This window comes from Gorilla gorilla, chromosome 1 (assembly GCF_029281585.2).
Source record: "Gorilla gorilla gorilla isolate KB3781 chromosome 1, NHGRI_mGorGor1-v2.1_pri, whole genome shotgun sequence".
NCBI lineage: Eukaryota > Metazoa > Chordata > Mammalia > Primates > Hominidae > Gorilla > Gorilla gorilla.
This window is the reverse complement of record NC_073224.2, coordinates 231,458,749-231,476,831: the sequence shown is the minus strand read 5'-3', so window position 1 is coordinate 231,476,831 and position 18,083 is coordinate 231,458,749. Positions and strand designations below refer to the sequence as shown.

At 51.1% G+C, this 18,083-nt stretch overlaps 1 protein-coding gene and 1 non-coding gene across 4 annotated transcripts in view; both read right to left on the bottom strand.

The window, feature by feature from the left end:
• LOC129532827 (collagen alpha-2(I) chain) overlaps positions 1-18,083 on the bottom strand; it is a 44,166-nt gene that overhangs the window by 8,116 nt on the left and 17,967 nt on the right. For 2 of the 3 annotated variants that reach the window (XM_063702991.1, XM_055384061.2), the window contains one exon: positions 572-4,122. The exons of the other annotated variant lie outside the window; for it this stretch is intronic. In XM_063702991.1, the coding sequence (XP_063559061.1) occupies positions 4,010-4,122 (113 nt within the window). In that variant the 3' untranslated portion in view covers positions 572-4,009. Of the gene's footprint in view, positions 1-571; positions 4,123-18,083 lie in introns of those variants that run through there. 3 annotated transcript variants of the gene reach the window in all.
• MIR34A (microRNA mir-34a) lies at positions 3,955-4,064 on the bottom strand. Its single transcript, NR_106244.1, has one exon. It is a non-coding gene; the product is annotated as a microRNA mir-34a (primary transcript).

Sequence of the window (18,083 nt, the reverse complement as noted above, 5' to 3'; positions counted from 1 at the left end):
ATGTTGGCCAGGCTGGTCTCAAACTCCTGACCTCAGGTGATCTGCCCACCTCGGCCTCCCAAAGTGCTGGGATTACAGGCGTGAGCCACTGCGCCCGGACTCTGTTTGGTTTTAAAAGCTCTCTAGGGTTCCCTCTGCCCAGACAGACAAATTAGGGAGTGACATAACCTGCAGCACAGTTGTCAAAGGGGCCCTTAATTATTCACCCATCCCAGAGGCATCGTTTGAAGAAAGTGCCTTCTTTAAGGGCATTGGCTGCCTAGATGTGTTCAAATATAAATGTGTGTGTGTATACTTACATTTTTAATAGACTTTTATTTTGGAATAATTGTAGATTTACAGAAAAGCTGCAAAGAATAGTACAGAGAGTTCCCTCAAATTCTTCGCCCAGTTTCCTCTAACATTTGCATCTTACACAGCCATGGCACACTTGTCAAAACTAAGAAATTAACACTGGTATTACTTTTAACTAAAGGCTTTTTTGGATTTTACCAGTTTTTTCACTCATGCCTTGTTTTGTTCCAAAATCCAACCCAGGATATCACACTGCATTTAATCAAATGTAAATACGTATGCTTTAACTTTTTTATTTTAAAATAATCATAGATTTACAGGAAATTGCAACAACAACAAAAAAAGTACAGAGATTCTATGTACCCTTCCCCCAGTTTCGTTCAGTGGTAACTCCTTGTATAACTACACAATATCAAAACCATGAAATAGATATTGGCACAATCCATAGACAGTATTAAATATACATGCATATATATATTTTTTTTAAGTGAAAAATATTTTTAAACCTCGCTTTGCCTCACAGCCAAGAAGATCAAATACTTTCTCCAAAAACATAGAATTTGTATCTAACTCCACTCGCTTCCAAACTCAAGTCCAACCATGAAATTATTGATCCCTCTCTCTAACCCTCCAACTACAGGCAAGAATCTGCCCATACATTCCCCAAAGCAGGAGTGCACTCTGCCACAGGCCTAGATGCCGTCAACCTCCTGGACCTTGAACTCCCTAAATTAATGGCCTCTGTGTGAGTATGTGTAAGCAGCCCCTCTCTGTCCCAGTCCATCCTAAAATCACTCCCTTGGAGCCACCACTGCCCCTCTCATCTTCTAGAATTTCTAGAAAGATAAAGAGCTAGTTAAGCATCTAAGTACCTTTCTTCTGCTGTTAGCTCTAAAGACAACTGAATAGATCCTAGCTAGGATGTACTCTAAGGAATGCAGAAGTAGGCCGAGTGCAGTGGCTCATTCCTGTAATCCCAGTGCTTTGGGAGGCCGAGGTGGGCGGATCACCTGAGGTCAGGAGTTTGAGTCCAGCCTGGTCAACATGGCAAAGCCCCGTCTCTACTAAAAATACAAAAATTAGCTGGGCATGGTGGCGGCTGCCTGTAATCCCAGCTACTCGGGAGGCTGAGGCAGGAGAATCACTTGAACCCCCAAGGCAGAGGTTGCAGTGAGCTGAGATGGTACCACTGCCCATTTCAAAAAAAAAAAAAAATGCAGAAGTAAATTAAATGACCACAAAGACATTACTTTTTTTTTTTTTTGAGACAGGGTCTGGCTCTGTCACCTAGGCTGGAATACAGTGGCACCATCTCAGCTCACTTCAATCTGTGCCTCCTGGGCTCAAGCCATCCCCTGACCTCAGCCTCCTGAGTAGCTGGGACTACAGTCCTGCCACTATGCCTGGCTAATTTTTGTATTTTTTGTAGAGATGTTGCCCAGGCTGGTCTGAAACTCCTGAGCTCAAGGGATCCATCCACCTGGGCCTCCCCAAGTGCTGGGATTACAGGCATGCGCCACCGTGCCCAACCCAGACATCACTTTTATCTGAAGCAACAACTGTCTGCTCTGTTTCCTTACTAATTATCCAGGAACTTTTACAGGTGAACTCTGAGGAGGACAATTTTTATTGTTTTTATGTCAGCATAACTAAAAGTAAAGCTGGATAGGAAGAGGTTACTTGAAAATGATTTCACCTGAACTCAAATGAATAAGCTGGCTACCGCATAAAGCAACAGAGGGGTCCCTTTAATTTAAAAGCTCAGGACTCTGAATCAATTGCTGGTTGGGAAAAGGTAGAGACATTCTTTACTTCTGCCTAAAACGGGAAAATGGCGTAGACTTCTGCTCTGAAGCGGTCCTCAGTGCTGCTTCGGTCAGAACTCCCGAGAGGCATCTGAGTGCTGGCCTGTCACTGTGGCTGGCATTCCAGGCATTTCATTGGCCCCACTTCAGCCCACGCCTGGCTCCACGGGGCTGGGCAGCTGAGGGGAGTTTGTGGCAGAGTGGGCATGGGGCACGGCCCGTGCAATGTGCGTTACAAAGGGGCTCTCTCTGAAGCAAGTCCTCTGCACTCCAGTCTATTTGAGGAAGAAAAGGACAATTCGCATAGGGAGGGGGTTTGCTGAAGCAACCAGCTGCCTGGTTTCCTCTCCAGCATTGAGAGGGAGGGAGGGCTGGCTTAACTGGGGGACGGCCTTCTCATCTGGACTGTGTCAAGGCCAAGGTTAGGCTCCAAATTCCAGAAAACCTCTCTGCAGGGTCTTCTGACTTTCAGAGTGGTGAGAATGGAAGCAGGCTCCCTTCCCCTCCGGCACTAGGAAGCCCCGCAATTGGTGAGGTGGAAAGAAAGATGGGCCCAGGCAGGGAGGCGGGAGCAGGGGAGGTGCCCAGGGCAGTGGCTGGAAGGGCAACGGGAGAAGCAGCAGAGGCTGGGGGTGGGGGTCACAGCAGGTGCTGTCCCTGGCCTGTGTGAAAGGTACTAGAAGACCCCATCCTTGGTGCCACATGGACCCCAGAGGCTTGTCTTAGTCCATGGGGTCCGAGGTGTAAGACACTGACATTTGGCATCACCTCTTAGGCTTGGATGAATTTCAGAAAGTGCTAGACTGGAGAACAGTGGAAAAAATCAGTGGAACGAGATCTGGAGCACTCACTGCTCAACGTCAATGTCAGAGAGCACAACGACACCAATGGGAGGAGGGTGAGGACCAGAGGCTGATTGCACGAGCTCTGTTGGAGTGCAGGACCCACTAACGGGTTATCTCAGGGTTCCTGGAGGCCACGGCTGTGCCTTGTGGTCCAAGACCTGGGGAAGCCACCACTGTGTCTTCCCTCTCCATCCTCTGGTGACTTGGGTCCAATTCCTGTTGCCATGGCAATCAGCCCAGCTGGCCTCACAGTTCACTGGCCTCAAAGTTGGCATCTGTAGGTGAAGCCAGTGGGACCCAGAGAACTTAATTCTTCTCAACTGAGCTGTCTTGGAGGAACTTTTCTCATCAGCCACTGGAGCAGAGAACGTCACCAGCGTCTCATTGACGTCAACATCCTGGGCCTGGCTCTAGCTGAAAAGGAAAATTCTCCCCAAGGCAGACACATCTCCCGAAGCCCACACAGGCACTTTCTATGATTGCACTGGAAATCTGTCTCCTGGGGACAGGGAGCGCGTACGCTCACGATCAAGTCACAATGTTGAGCAGTCTCCAGGACTCCACGTTCATCTCTAAGAACAGGAGCCGGTGGTTGGGCGCAGATTCTTGAGCCAGATTGCTCGCGTTCAAAACCTGGTCCCTTTTTATTAATTGCATGCTTAGTTACATTTTCTGTTTGTACTTCTGTTTCCTTCTCTGCAAGATGGGGTTAATCACAGACACTTGTTCATGATGTAATACACTTAGAATACTTAGGACAGGCCTTCCTGCATAGTAAGTGCTCTGCAAACACTGGCTACTATTCTCCCTACGTGCAAACTTCTCCCAGCCAAAAGCCGCCCACACCAAGCCCCTGTGCCTTTTTCCTTCCGCACCCACGAGCAGGCTGCTCCTGGGGCCCTGGAGCTCACTTTCCCAGCCGCCCTCACCACCCACCGTGGCGCAGAAGAGCTTCCGAAGTCCTGGCGTCTCCCACTGGTCTGGGCATCTCTCGCTTCATCTTCCCTCTTGGGCCCCACAACGTGCAGCACTTCTAGGGCAGTATACTTGCTGATTGCTTCCTTACTATTGCTCACAACAACCAGCTAAGACACTGCCAAAGAAACACTCACAGCTGGCCGGTCCACGGCATCCGGAGGGGACTCGGGGGACAGGCCTGTCCTGCCTCTCCCCAGCACCTGTTGATAAGAAGGAAATGTGGGGAGGAAAGAAAGGATGCAGGAGGCCGAGGTGGGAGGATCGCTTCAGGCCAGGAGTTCAAGACCAGCCCAGGCAACTAGCAAGACTCCATCTCTACAAAAAAATTTAAAAAATTAGCCAGGCATGGTGATATGCGTGCCTGTAGTCCTAGCTACTGGAGAGGCCAGGGCAGGAGGATCACTTGAGCCCAGGAGTTGAGGCTGCAGGGAGCTGTGATTGCGCCAGTCTGGGTGACAGGGTGAGACCCCGTCTCTAAAAATAAAAATTGGGTGATGGCTCACACCTGTAATCCCAGCAATTTTGGAGGCCAAGACAGGAGGAACACTTGAGGCGAGAAGTTCAAAACCAGCCTGATCAACATAGCCAGACCCCAACCTTCAGCAACTGTCTCTACAAAATGAAAATAAAAATAATGAAAGAGAGAGGATGGAGGAGAAGGCTGAGACCAGTAACAGATTCCAAAAGGACTAATTGACAAGGAGAAAAAAAAGTCAGCACTTCCCTGGAAGAGAAAAAATTCGAAAAGGACAGTGGTTGAAAAGTCAGCATGTCTGCGTGAAAGGGAAGCAATGAAGTAGCGCCAACTCCTCCCCCGTCCCGGGCACCGTTTAGGGAGAGGATCAGAGTTCTGCCAGAGAATCAGAACCAGAAGGAGATATAGATTAAGTTTATTTCAAGGAATCGGCTTACGTGATTGTGGGGGCTGGCTAGGCAAGTCTGAAATCCAGAGGGCAGGCCAGCAGGCCGGAAGCTCCCCGGAGGAGCTGACACTGCAGTCCCCAGGCAGGATTTCTTCTTCTTCAGGGAAACCTCGGTTCTGCTCTTGAGGCCTTTCAACCGATTGCACGAGGCCCACCCACCCCGCAGAGGAGAACCTTTGACTTACAGCCAGTGATCGTCAGTGCTGACCACATGTACAACGCACCTCACAGTAGCACCCAGGCAAGCGTTTGGTTGAATCATGGGTATCACGGCCTGGCTAAATTGACAAGGAAATTGCCCATCACAGGGTTTAAGATCTAGTGCTTTAAGATCTAGTGACTTCTTGTTGTTTTGTTGTTGTTGTTTTTATAGAGATGGGGTCTTGCCATGTTGCCCAGGATGGTCTCAAACTCCCGGGCTCAAGTGATCCTTCCGCCTCGGCCTCCCAAAATACTGGGGTTATAGGCATGAACCACCATGCCAGGCCAAGATCTAGTGACTTTGGATACGGACCACAATGGAACAGTTCCTCTTCCATGTGGGTGTGGGGGCATGAAGGGCTGTTTTCAGAGGATCAAAGTCACCTCTACCCCAGCATGGGAAGTCCCAGAAACTTGAATTCCAGGTAAGGTAGTGCAGAAAAAAGCAGGCTCATGAGCCAGTGCTGTCTCTCTCTGTGCAAGGGGGAAAGAGCCCCTCTGAGGCCTCCACACATAGTCAGCAGGACACAGGACACAGAGGTCAGCCTGTTGTGGCCACTGTGAAATGTCCCATTGGAGTTGACAGGAGCCTGCTCTGACCTCAGTCCTCCTCCTCCAAACAGGTGACCCTGTAATGCTCTGGTTAAAAAGCAAGCCAGCTGGACTGTGTTATCTTTTAGTGTGGGAAAAATGCTCTTAGGCCGGGCGTGGTGGCTCACACCTGTAATCCCAGTACTTTGGGAGGCTGAGGTGGGTGGATCACTTGAGATCAGGAGTTCGAGATCAGCCTGGTCAACATGGTGAAACCCCATCTCTACTAAAAAAAAAAAAAAAAAATACAAAAATTAGCTAGGCATGGTGGCATGTGCCTGTAGTTCCAGGTACCTGGGAGGCTGAGGCAGGAGAGTTGCTTGAACCTGGGAGGCAGAGGTTGCAGATCACACCAGCGCACTCCAGCCTGGGTGACAGAGCGAGACTCTGTCTTAAAAAAAAAAAAAAAAAAGCTCCTAATATGTCAGATTTTAACCCAAAGGTAAATTCCAGCAGGGCATGCTCATCAGCTAGAGCGGCAGGTCTCGGCTTCACTGTGTAAGCATCGTCTGGGGAGCTTTTGGTAAAATGCAGATTCCCAAGTTCAAACCTAGAAGTTCAGACTTGGCAGCTCTGGGATGATGCCAAAGGTACATCCTGCAGTTGCTGTGTCCCCAGGTCAGCACAGAGACAAGCAAAAACTCAAAGCTTCCTCCCTCCCTCAACTCCCAGCCAAGACTGGACGGGGCAGGGGACCCCGGAATCCTGAAAACAGATAGCCACATGGAAACAGTGACCACAGCACACTTGAACTTTGTGAGCACAGCAAAAGCGTGTGGGATGGGCTGGCCCATCCAGAGATGGGGTGCAAGAGGCGGGAATTTGGCCTCATGGTGGCTCCTGGCTTCAGCCCCAGCACTGCCACCAGAGGGAGGGCAAAGGTCAGTGGGGATGGTGGGAGGGCCGTGTGTTTTCAGGGGTGGGCATGGCAGGGGTCTCAGGCAAACACTAACACAGTGAAGCGCAACTGCCAAGTCTTCCAGCCAGCCCGCTCCTCAGGCTCGGAAACTGTCCCAGAGGAAAAGATGGTTCAGAAGAGAGAGAGAGTAAGATCCCGGGGACATCTGAGCCAAACCACACGCACTTTCCACTGCTCAGCAGCCCCTGTCCCAGACTTCCAAACAGAATTCCATTTTCTGAATCTAGACAGCCACCTGGGTGAAGGCATCTACCCATGATGGCTGCTGCCCCAGGCACCAGAAGGTCAGGAGGGGGCCCTTCCTCTTCCTCCTGAGTCAGGACCCTCAGATGGAGAAGAAAATCCTCCTAGTCAGAAAGAGGAGGCTCTGACTTTAGGGACAATCTTTCTAGTTAGAGAGAGGAGGTCTGAACTCTGTGGACAGTCTTTCCAGTCAGAGAGAGAAGGCCTGGACTTCAGGGACAATTTTTTCTGGTTAGACAGAGGAGGTGGCGGTGGTAGTGCATGCCTGTAGTCCCAGCTACTCAAGAGGCCAGGGTGGGAGGATCACTTGAGGCCAGGAATTGAGGCTGCAGTGAGCCACTGCGCTCTAGCCTGGGTGACAGAGCAAGAGCCTGTCTCTAAAAATAAAAATAAAAAATTGGATGGTGGCTCACATGCGTAATCCCAACACTTTGGGAGCCCAAGGGGGGAGAATCACTTGGGGACAGTCTTTCCAGTCAGAGAGAGGAGGCCTGGACTCTGAGGACAATCTTTCCAGTCAGAGAGAAGAGGCCTGGACGCTGAGGACAATCTTTCCAGTCAGAGAGAAGAGGCCTGGACTCTGAGGGCAATCTTTCCAATCAGAGAGAAGAGGCCTGGACTCTGAGGACAGTCTTTCCAGTCACAGAGAGGAGGCCTGGACTCTGACGACAGTCTTTCCAGTCAGAGAGAGGAGGCCTGGACTCTCAGGACAATCTTTCCAGTCAGAGAGAGGAGGTCTGGACTCTGAGGACAGGCTTTCCAGTCAGAGAGAGGAGGCCTGGACTCTCAGGACAATCTTTCCAGTCACAGAGAGGAGGCCTGGACTCTGACGACAGTCTTTCCAGTCAGAGAGAGGAGGCCTGGACTCTCAGGACAATCTTTCCAGTCAGAGAGAGGAGGTCTGGACTCTGAGGACAGGCTTTCCAGTCAGAGAGAGGAGGCCTGGATTCTCAGGACAGTCTTTTCAGTCAGCGAGAAGAGGCCTGGACTCTGAGGGCAATCTTTCCAGTCAGAGGGAGGAGTCCTGGACTCTGAGGACAATCTTTTCAGTCAGAGAGAAGAGGCCTGGACTCTGAGGGCAGTCTTTCCAGTCAGAGAGAAGAGGCCTGGACTCTGAGGACAGTCTTTCCAGTCAGAGAGAGGAGGCCTGGACTCTGAGGACAATCTTTTCAGTCAGAGAGAAGAGGCCTGGACTCTGAGGGCAATCTTTCCAGTCAGAGAGAAGAGGCCTGGACTCTGAGGACAGTTTTTCTAGTCAGAGAGAGGAGGCCTGGACTCTGAGGACAGTCTTTCCAGTCAGAGAGAGGAGGCCTGGACTCTGAGGACAATCTTTCCAGTCAGACAGAAGAGGCCTGGACTCTGAGGACAGTCTTTCCAGTCAGAGAGAAGAGGCCTGGATTCTGAGGGCAATCTTTCCAGTCAGACAGAAGAGGCCTGGACTCTGAGGACAGTCTCTAGTCAGAGAGAGGAGGCCTGGACTCTGAGGACAGTCTCTAGTCAGAGAGAGGAGGCCTGGACTCTGAGGACAGTCTTTCCAGTCACAGAGAGGAGGCCTGGACCCTGAGGACAGTCTTTCCAGTCAGAGAGAGGAGGCCTGGACTCTCAGGACAATCTTTCCAGTCAGAGAGAGGAGGCCTGGACTCTCAGGACAGTCTTTCCAGTCAAAGATTCTAGGCCTGGACTTTGGGGACAGCCTTCTCCGTCAAGAGAGAGGAGGCCAGGATTTTAGGCAATGGGGAATAATTAATCAATACATGAAAATTGATTGTGTTCCACAAAATACAAAACGTACCAAGTCAGCAATCTTTAACCATGTCAGACTTCCCTGGAGTCACAACCTGAGGACAGAGATTTAAATGATGTTCCTTTCTACAGAAAGGCCTTCGCTCTAAGTATCAGGCCCAGCTTCTGCTGCATTAAACATAAGATGTATAAGGCCCCAGGCCTGATGTGTCTTGCTGCCCAGCCAGCCCTGCTGGTCCAGCAAGCCAGGAGGAATTCGAGAAAATCAGAAGCCATCTTTAGCAGGAAATAGAACTCCAGAGGGGTTGTGAGCTCCTTCAGCACAAAAGAAAACGTTGATTCTGGCCGGGTGTGGTGGCTCACACCGGTATATCCCAGGGCTTTGGGAAGCTGAGGTGGGTGGATCACTTCAGGTCAGGAGTTTGAGACCAACCTGGGCAACATGGTGAAACCCCTGTCTCTACTAAAAACACAAAAACTAGCCGGGCATGGTGGCAGGTGCCTGTAATCCCAACTACTTGGGAGGCTGAGGCGGGAGGATTGTTTGAACCCATAAGGCGGAGGTTACAGTGAGCCGAGATGGTGTCACTGCACTCCAGACTGGGTAACAGAGGAAGACTCTGTCCCAAAAAAAAAAAGAAGAAGAAGAAGAAGAAAAGAAAATGCTGATTCTGGTAATGATGCTCTCGGATGGTATGATTCCCAGAAACACAGGAGCTCTCACCATCACTGGGATGTGAAAATTCACTCAGGAAACCTCCTCAGCCCCACAGCACATCTCCCAGAAGCATGACGGTCCCCTCCACATCCAACACACAGCCACCGAGAGCCTCTGACCTGTGGACACCGTGCTGGGTGTTCACCAGTCATGGCGGGGGGACAGACAGGTGTCCTGGGCCTTAGAGAATCTAATGTCCGTGGAGCAGACACAGGCAAGAAATCACAGCTGGGCAAAATTACAATGGGGAGCAGTGCTAGGGAGGAAAGACCCCTAGCTTCTCTTCCAGAGGAGAAGGTAGTCTGGGATGTCGTCCCCGTGGCCTCATCAATGAGATCAGGGAAGGGTAACAGGGAACACACCACACCATGGGCATCAGGGTGGGTGAAGTAGGGCTTGGGGACGGAGGACCAGCAGCCTGGGAGGGGAGTGTGGTGGCTGAAGTTGCCAAGGAGGCCACAGTGTTGAAGCAACCAAGAAGGCGGGGACAAGTGAGGCAGAAGTGGGCGACCTCGCAGGCCTCCACGAAGAACCCGCCTTTGTTTTAGGAGCAATGGGAAGACACAGCATGTTTAGAGGTGGAGGGATCTCTTGCCAGAACTGTTCTAGAAGCCTGGTGGCGGGGACTGGTAAATATACTGAAAACCAAACCAAACAAAACGAAGCCCCATACCCTTACCCCCACCACGGGCATGCTTCCACCATGACAGCAAACATCAGGTTGCGGGTGTGTGGGGTCATGACCTCATCCTCTGCTCCCATTTCCCCAACAGCACCTAATGCACAGCGGACACGTGGCAGACCCTTCATACGTGACTATGTCCCAACGATCTTTATGTGTTGGAGAGGCCTGCTTTGGAGGTCACCTGGAACCAAAAGGCACGGCTTAGCTGGCACCGTCTGCATAAGCAGATGAAACCTCAGACGTCCCTCTGATCCAAACACAATATGACTATATGAGAGCAAAGAGATTGCTTTAATGTCCTCTAACAGGTTAAAGGCCAACACAGCTAAAGTAGGGGCCACAGGTGATGGATTCAGAAAGAAAACCACTTTCATGACCGAAATCGGCTAAGGCTGGGCCGGTAGCTTTTCATTTAGAAGTATATCCTGGCCTGGTGTGGTGGCTCACGCATATAATCCCCAACACTTTGAGGGGCTGAGGAGGGAGGACTGCTTGAGGACACGAGTTCAAGACCTGTCTGGGCAACATTGCAAGGTGCTATCTCTACAAAAAAATCAATAAGTGAGCTGGGCATGGTGGTGCACGCCTGTGAGGCAGGAGGATCACCTGAGCCTGGGAGGCGGAGGCTGCAGTGAGCCGTGATCACACCACTGCACTCCAGCCTGGGTGATAGAGCGAGACCTTGTCTCTAAAAAAAATAAATAGGCTGGGCACGGTGGTTCACACCTGTAATCCCTGCACTTTGGGAGGCCGAGGTGGGCAGATCACCTGAGGTCAGGAGTTCAAGACCAGCCTGGCCAACATGGTGAAACCCTGTCTACTAAAAAATACAAAAAAAATTAGCTGGGTGTAGTGGCACATGCCTGTAATCCCAGCTATTCAGGAGGCTGAGGCGGGAGAATCATTTGAACCCGGGAGGCAGAGGTTGCAGTGAGTCAAGATCACACGATTGTACTCCAGCCTGGGCAACGAGAGCCGAAACTCCATCTCAAAAAAATAAATAAATAAAATAAAATAAATAAAAAATAAAAACATCTCCAGAGACCAAAGCCCTCCTCTCTCCCTCTGCAGGGCAGTTCAATTGTTTCCTCGAATCCCCTCTAAACCACAAGTACTAGTGAAGGGCCCGTCCTGGTGGAGGGAGGACAGTGCTGGGGAGGAGCCAGCGTCCCAGGCTTTGAGAGGAAGCTGCGGATGTTTAACACCAGCTCAGAGTCCCCTTGAAGGAATTTTTCTGCCACTGTGTCATCTCCTCTTGAAACCCTGGCCTGGGCCAGGTGTGGTGGCTCACGCCTGTAATCCCAGCACTTTGGGGGGCCGAGGTGGGCGGATCACCTGAGGTCAGGAGTTTGAGACCAGCCTGGCCAACATGGTGAAACACCGTCTCTACCAAAAATACAAAAAATTTGCTGGGAGTGGTGGTGCATGCCTGTAATCCCAGTTACTCAGGAGGCTGAGGCAGGAGAATAGCTTGAACCCGGGAGGCAGAGGTTGCAGTGAGCTGAGATCATGCCACTGCTCTCCAGCCTGGGTGACAAGAGCAAGACTCTGTCTCAAAGAAAAACAATAACAACAAAAAAGAAATTCTGGCCTGGCCTGGAAGAAGCTGGTGGCTAAGAGGGGCTTCAGAGACTCCATCCAGATCTGCAGCTAATTCTGTCCAGGTTGGAGCCATGGCAGAGAGGAGAGTGGCTGTCTTGCGGATGAGGTCAAAAAGATGGATTTGGAAGTTTTGACCCTCAAAAATGACTGACAGGTCCGTGGCTACTGGAACAAGCTTTCACCAGCTGTGGGGGGTGGGGGGCAGGGGACTACCACCCTCGTGTCCCCAGGAGACAGGAGAAAACTGCAGCAGGTTGCTAGTTGCCCTATTGATGATGTGTTAGAATGCTGTCCCTCTGCTGATTCCCGTAGCAACCCTGGGTAAATGGCAGAGAGCCTTGCTGGCTCTTTGGGGCCACCAGCCAAAAGCCTGTTGCCTTTGCCATTTGCAGAGCGAGAGACTCATTCATCTTATACCTCTTAATATTTAAGACTCTGTTTTTCCCTTTTTCTGGTTCTTATGGATGGAACCTTAAGCAGCCAACTCTGGGAGGCAGCAGGTTCATGTAAAAAAAAAAAAAAGAAGAACAAGCAAAAAGGCTCAAACACCTAAAAACTAGCAGCCCAGCTGCTTACTGGGAAGAGGGGTCTCCCTGGGCAGTGAAAGGTGAAGAGTAGATGCTAGGATTGTCGGAAATTACCACTGCATTGAGAATCTCTTTTTTGTTTTGAGATGGAGTTTCACTCTTGTTGCCCAGGCTGGAGTGCAATGGCACAGTCTCGGCTTACTGCAACCTCTGCTTCCTGGATTCAAGCAATTCTCCTACCTCAGCCTCCCAAGTAGCTGGGATTACAGGCGGCTGCCACCACACTCGGCTAATTTTGTATTTTTAGTAGAGACGGGGTTTCACCATGTTGGCCAGGCTGGTCTTGAACTCCTGACCTCAGGTGATCTGTCCACCTTGGCCTCCCAAAGTGCTGGGATTACAGGCATGAGCCACTGTGCCTGGTGAGAATTTCTTAAAAAAAAAAAAAAAAATATATATATATATATATATACACACACACACACACATACACACACACATATACACACACACACACACACATATATATACACACACATACATATATATATATTTGAGGAGTAAGGGTTATTGTTTTACCCCAAATCAGTTTAAAATCTGAGTAAATTTAAATTTTTGGATGTAGCACATGCTGTTGGTTTCCTGTCCCAAATCCACACCCCCTCTTCTCCCTGCTCATAGACCCTGATTTGGTTTGGGCAACCCACCCTCCTGCCCTGGCCACGTGCCTCATGAAGTCCTCGAGGTCATCCCTTCCTTCGCCACTGATTGGTTTGGGGCTGAGCACAAGACCCAGTTCTGGCCAATGAGGTGTGTGAGAAAGTCAGCACGGGCTTTGGGAAAGGCTTCCTCACTCATGATGAGACCCCGGGAGGAGCCCAATGGGAGAGGAACTGGCAGGCGATGAAGCCAGTGGGGTGAGGGCAGCAGAGCAGAGATACGGAGGGAACCAAAGTCCTTGACATTACTGAGCGCCTGGATGTCACCTGTCCTGAAGCTGCCCTACCTCTGGACTACTTGGTTTATTACTTTTTTTATTTTTGAGACAGTGCGTTGCTCTTTTGCCTAGGTTGGAGTGCAGTGGCACAATCCCAGCTCACCGCAGCCTCCACCTCCTGGGGTCAAGCGATTCTCCCACCTCAGCCTCCTGAGTAGCTGGGACCACAGGTGCATGCCACCACACCTGGCTAGTTTTTCTGTTTTGGTTTGGTTTGGTTCGTTTGTAGAGATACCCCACATCTGCCTGTTTGCCCAGGCTGGTCTCGAACTCCTGGGCTCAAGGGATCCTCCTGCTTCAGCCTCCCAAAGTGTTAGGATTATGGGCGTGATCCACTGCACCTAGCCTTAAAAAATGTTTACTGTTCTGATTAAGTCATTTTAAGTAAGGTTTTCTCTTACTTGCAGCTGAAGGAATCCTAACTGGTATATTCCATAGTCTAAGCAACTGTGTCATCATCAATTACCTTGGAATTTTTTTTTGTAAAAAAGCAAATCACTTAACAAACAGCATCTCTGTCACAAAGGGTTCGGTAACAGCAAAAACTGCTCCCCTGTCCTGTCCCTGCAAAGAATGCCATGCAACGGGGGTTTCAGACAAGCATTGTATCTGCTCTTACCCCTCCCCTTCCCAGTAAAGTGTTTGGGTGATGTTCCATGGCAGGGGAACAGATAGAAGAAGGCACAGCCTGGTTCAAGGAAGAGGGCAAATGCGTTTTCAACGATGTCAAACTGGGCAAAACTAGTCCTAGTTTCAGGTGGGGTGTCCTGGGCTTGTTCTTCACTGAAACAGACCTGGGCTCCTTTTCTTCCTGTCCTCAGGCCAGAAATCCCCCATCAATTTGTCTAAGGGAACCATCACTGGCCAAGATACAGAGGGGGCAAGAACGCAGGAGACCGAGTCTTCTTACCAGGAGAGGTGATTTCAAAACTCCAAACAATCTCCAAGTAAAATCCAGCCCGTAAGGGACTGTAGCATAAATTTGAATTTTGGAGGGAGTCCAGCCCTCCACGTGTTTCTCTGAGTAGGAACTGGGAGAGCTTCCCCCATACAGCCAAGTCCTGTCGCGGAGCAGTCCCCCGACCACCCTGTCTCTGCCCCAACCCCTCCTTACGGAGGCAAACAGGCCACCGAACTACAGCCTCCCACGGTGCTCCATGAGCAGTCACAGGAAAACCCTCACGGCTTCTGGGCTTTGCCTCCCCAATTTGCCAGCCAGCACCCAGGCTCCATAAGAAATCTGCTTTCAGAATCAAAGACCTGAAAATTAGAAATGCTTTTCTAATGCCGAGGCCAAATTTCCTCCACACAAAACACCACAAATTCCTCTCCAAACAAATTCGCGATTTCCCCCCAATCTCAATGGCCTTTTTCTCGGGTTGTAAATGTTCCCTAAAGTTGTCAGTGAATTAAACCAGAAAAAAAAAAAAAAAGAAAGAAAGAAAAAAAGAAAGAAAAGGGTGGGTTACCTGCTCTGTGGGCCAAAGAAGGACCTTGGATTGCTCGGATGTCAGCTCTGGTCCTGCAGCTTCCCCAGCCTGGCTCCACCTGTCTGACCTGTTGGGCTCGCTGCCGCCTCTGGGCCTGGCACAGCCGCAGGGAGCGGGGCTCGCTGCCAGCACCCAGGCCCCTCTATAGGTGTGCATTCACCTGCCAAGAGGTGCAGGCGCACAAGTGCCCTCCCCTCTCTGCTCCCACCATGTGACCTGCCCCCCAGCTGGACAGGCACTGGAGCATCTCCCTCGGTGTCACCGGAATTTCAAACCTGAAGCTGGCAGAAAGATAGAAGAAAGGGAAGAAGAAGAGGGGAGGGGGACAGAGGAAAAATCCTGGCCCCCACAACTAACCAACAGTCCTTCCGTGATGTCGTGGAGGTCAGGCCAGGTGGGGCCAGCAGCCCCGTCACGGTGATCGTCAGGGTCAAATTCCAGGGCTGCTCTTTCCCCCTGGGCTATTTTGGGAAAGCGTCTTTCCTCCAGCAGTGGACAGACTAGCTACTATGGACGCTGGAATCCGGAAGACTCAGAGCTCTGCCAGGGCCCAGCACAGGTAAAGGCACGGAGGACAGCCCTGGGAGCAAAGAGACAGTTTGCCCCCAGGTGCCCCTGAACTCCGCTCTGAGCACACACAATCCCACGGGTCCCTCCTGTCCCTACCCTTCAATAAGGATCACCCAGCACTTGGGGTCCTATCTGGCTTGGAAGAGGACGTGGGGCTTGAGGTATTACCCAAGGTGTTGAGGGGGTACAGCTGGAGGGGCAGGTGGCATCAGGTCTAGCGGCAAGGCCACTATTTTCCTGCCATCCAGGACTGAGATCCCTTTGCAGCCAGATTTGGCTTCTCTTCCCTTTCACTCCCTGGCCCCTGATGCCCATCAAGCTCAAGTCAATACTGAACAACTGAGTACACAGCACAGCCTGGGTGTGAGGTCACAGATTCTGTGCCTGGGATTGGGGCGGGTCAGGCATCTGACTCTGAGTTTCAACCACTGCTCAAGTTCAATCATGTGCTTCTAAGCTGCCAATCAAGCCAAACCTCTGGGAGTCACTGAAGAATAGAAACAGCAAGGCCAAGAGGAGGGTTGTGGTGCCCTGTGGTCTTGATAACTTGGGTTTTGAATGCAGGGTGGATGTTAAGATATAAAGCCCTTCCTAGGAAACCAGAACACATCCTCCTAAGGAGGCAACAAAGCAGGGCAAGGCCCAGGAGAGGACCTGTGATGGAATTCAGACACAGCCCAACCTCCCAGGGTACAGCCTTGTTCACGGGGCGCGGGAGGAGAAGGCTAACTGCTGCTGAGTGTGGCCAGGCAGGTCTTCAGCTACTGACGTCAGGGCTGTGTCCACCCCTCAGAGCAGCACTGAGCTTGAAAGTGAAGCCCTGGCCGGGCGCGGTCGCTCACGCCTGTAATCCCAGCACTTTGGGAGGCCGAGGAGGGCAGATCACCTGAGGTGAGGAGTTCAAGACTGGCCTGACCAACATGGAGAAACCCCGTCTCTACTAAAAAAAAAAAAAAAAAAAAAAAAAAGTAAGGCTCTCTCTCAAAGCCAGCACTTGTTCTGCTGCCCCAAGAGGGTCCTGCAAACACACGGGCCTTGTCCAGGGGGCCTGATGTGCAGGAGAGGGGCAGGGCCCAGGGCAGTGACCCCGAAGGGCTCCATCCTCGGACCTGACTCCTCCTTGCTCATAAACAACCAGGCCTTTGCCTTCCTCCCACACCAGTCCCTGGGTCAAAGGCCTTAAGAAAATCCCCGGTGCACTAGCCAACTCAGACCGCCCTGGCCCTTAGATCATCCGCTAGTCACTGGGCTGAGACCCAAAGGAGAGGGAAATATTTGGCAATTTCAGGGAACTGAACAGCAAAGGTGTTCACAATCAGACTACCAGCAGGAGTGCGGCACGCCCCTTAAACACTTTAAGGAAGTATTTACCAAGGCTGCTAAAAAAGAAGTTGAGGATTTCTGCCTCTGATTTAGTAGAAAATAATCTTTGAAATTTACATACAAAGTCCCATGATAAGTCATTTGGGATCCCCCAGAGGAGGAAGGCTGCTTGTGGTTAGACTGGGTGAGTCAACGAAACAAACAAATGGGCCCGATGAGGTCAGCTTTTTGGAAAGGGAACAAAGAAAACTGCACCCAAGTGAGAGGCAGCTTACAATGGTGAAGCAGTGGTCACAGAAAATCCATTTCCAAAGCCTCTAATCCAGCAGTTTGGGGGATGATTTTGTCACCCAGGGGACATTTGGCAATATCTAAAGACATTTTTGGGGCCGGGTGTGGTGGCTCATGCCTGTAACCCCAGCACTTTGGGAGGCCGAGGCGGGCAGATCACTTGAGGTCAGGAGTTCGAGACCAGCCTGGCCAACATGACAAGACCCTATCTCCACTAAAAATGCAAAACTTAACTGGGCATGGTGGCACACACCTGTAATCCCAACTACTTGGGAGGCTGAAGCAGGAGAATCACTTGAACCTGGGAGGCAGAGGTTGCAGTGAGCCGAGATCGCATCACTGCACTCCAGCCTGGGTGACAGAGCAAGACTCTGTCTCAAAAAAAAAAGAAGAAAACAACCCAGACGTTTTTGATTATCACAATTGAAGGGTAGGGAGTGCTCCTGGCTTCTAGTGGGTAGAAGCCAGGAATGCCGCTAAACATCCTACAGTGCACAGGGCAGCCCCCACCACAAAAAATCATCTGGCCCCAAATGTCTGTAGCACTGCCACTGAAAAACTGTTCTCATCCACCGAGAACTCTCTCTCTCTTCCTTGCAAGTCCTGGGTAAATGGTTGTTTTTAGTAGCCCAGAGGGCCATGGTGGTGACAGCTCCTCCCTGGGTGATGCCAGGCTTCACGGGGTCAGCATCTTTGGAGGGTCCTCTGGGCACAGACCCCAGCTTGGGCAAGCCACTTGGCTGCCCCTGCATGGGTGACCCTGCCTGACTGCCCCTGGCTGCAACAGCCCCTTGCCGAGGCTTCTAGACCCTCAGAACCTCCCCTCTGCTGCTCTGGCTCTCAAGGTCCCACAGTAAAGCCACAGGAATGAGAAGGAGCGATGACAGTTCTCATCATCCCGTCATCGTCACAGCAGACTGGTAGGTGCTTTACAGGTGACAATGAGCTTTCACATTCGTTGTCTCACCTGAATACATAAAAGCCTCACCCACTGTTAAAACAATCTGAGTTCTTGACCTGCCAGACCAGTGGAACATGCAGAGGCCACCTGTCCCCGATGAGGGCCTGGGGGAGAGGGAGCCGTGCATTCATCTGGGGAGCCCCCAGAGTCCAGAGCTGGGCAGAGGTGACAGCAGCCTGTCTAGGGGACCTGGGGGAAGCCAGGGTTCTGGCTGCTCCACGGCAGGCCCTGAGGTGGAGGGTCTAGACCCTGACCAGGCACCAGTCCTGCTGAAATGAGGCTCCGGAAATAGACGCACGTCACACTCCCTGGAGTATTTTCTGGGCGGCCACAGAGTTCAGCAAATAGTCAACAGAAAGCATCTCCAAGAAGTGGGT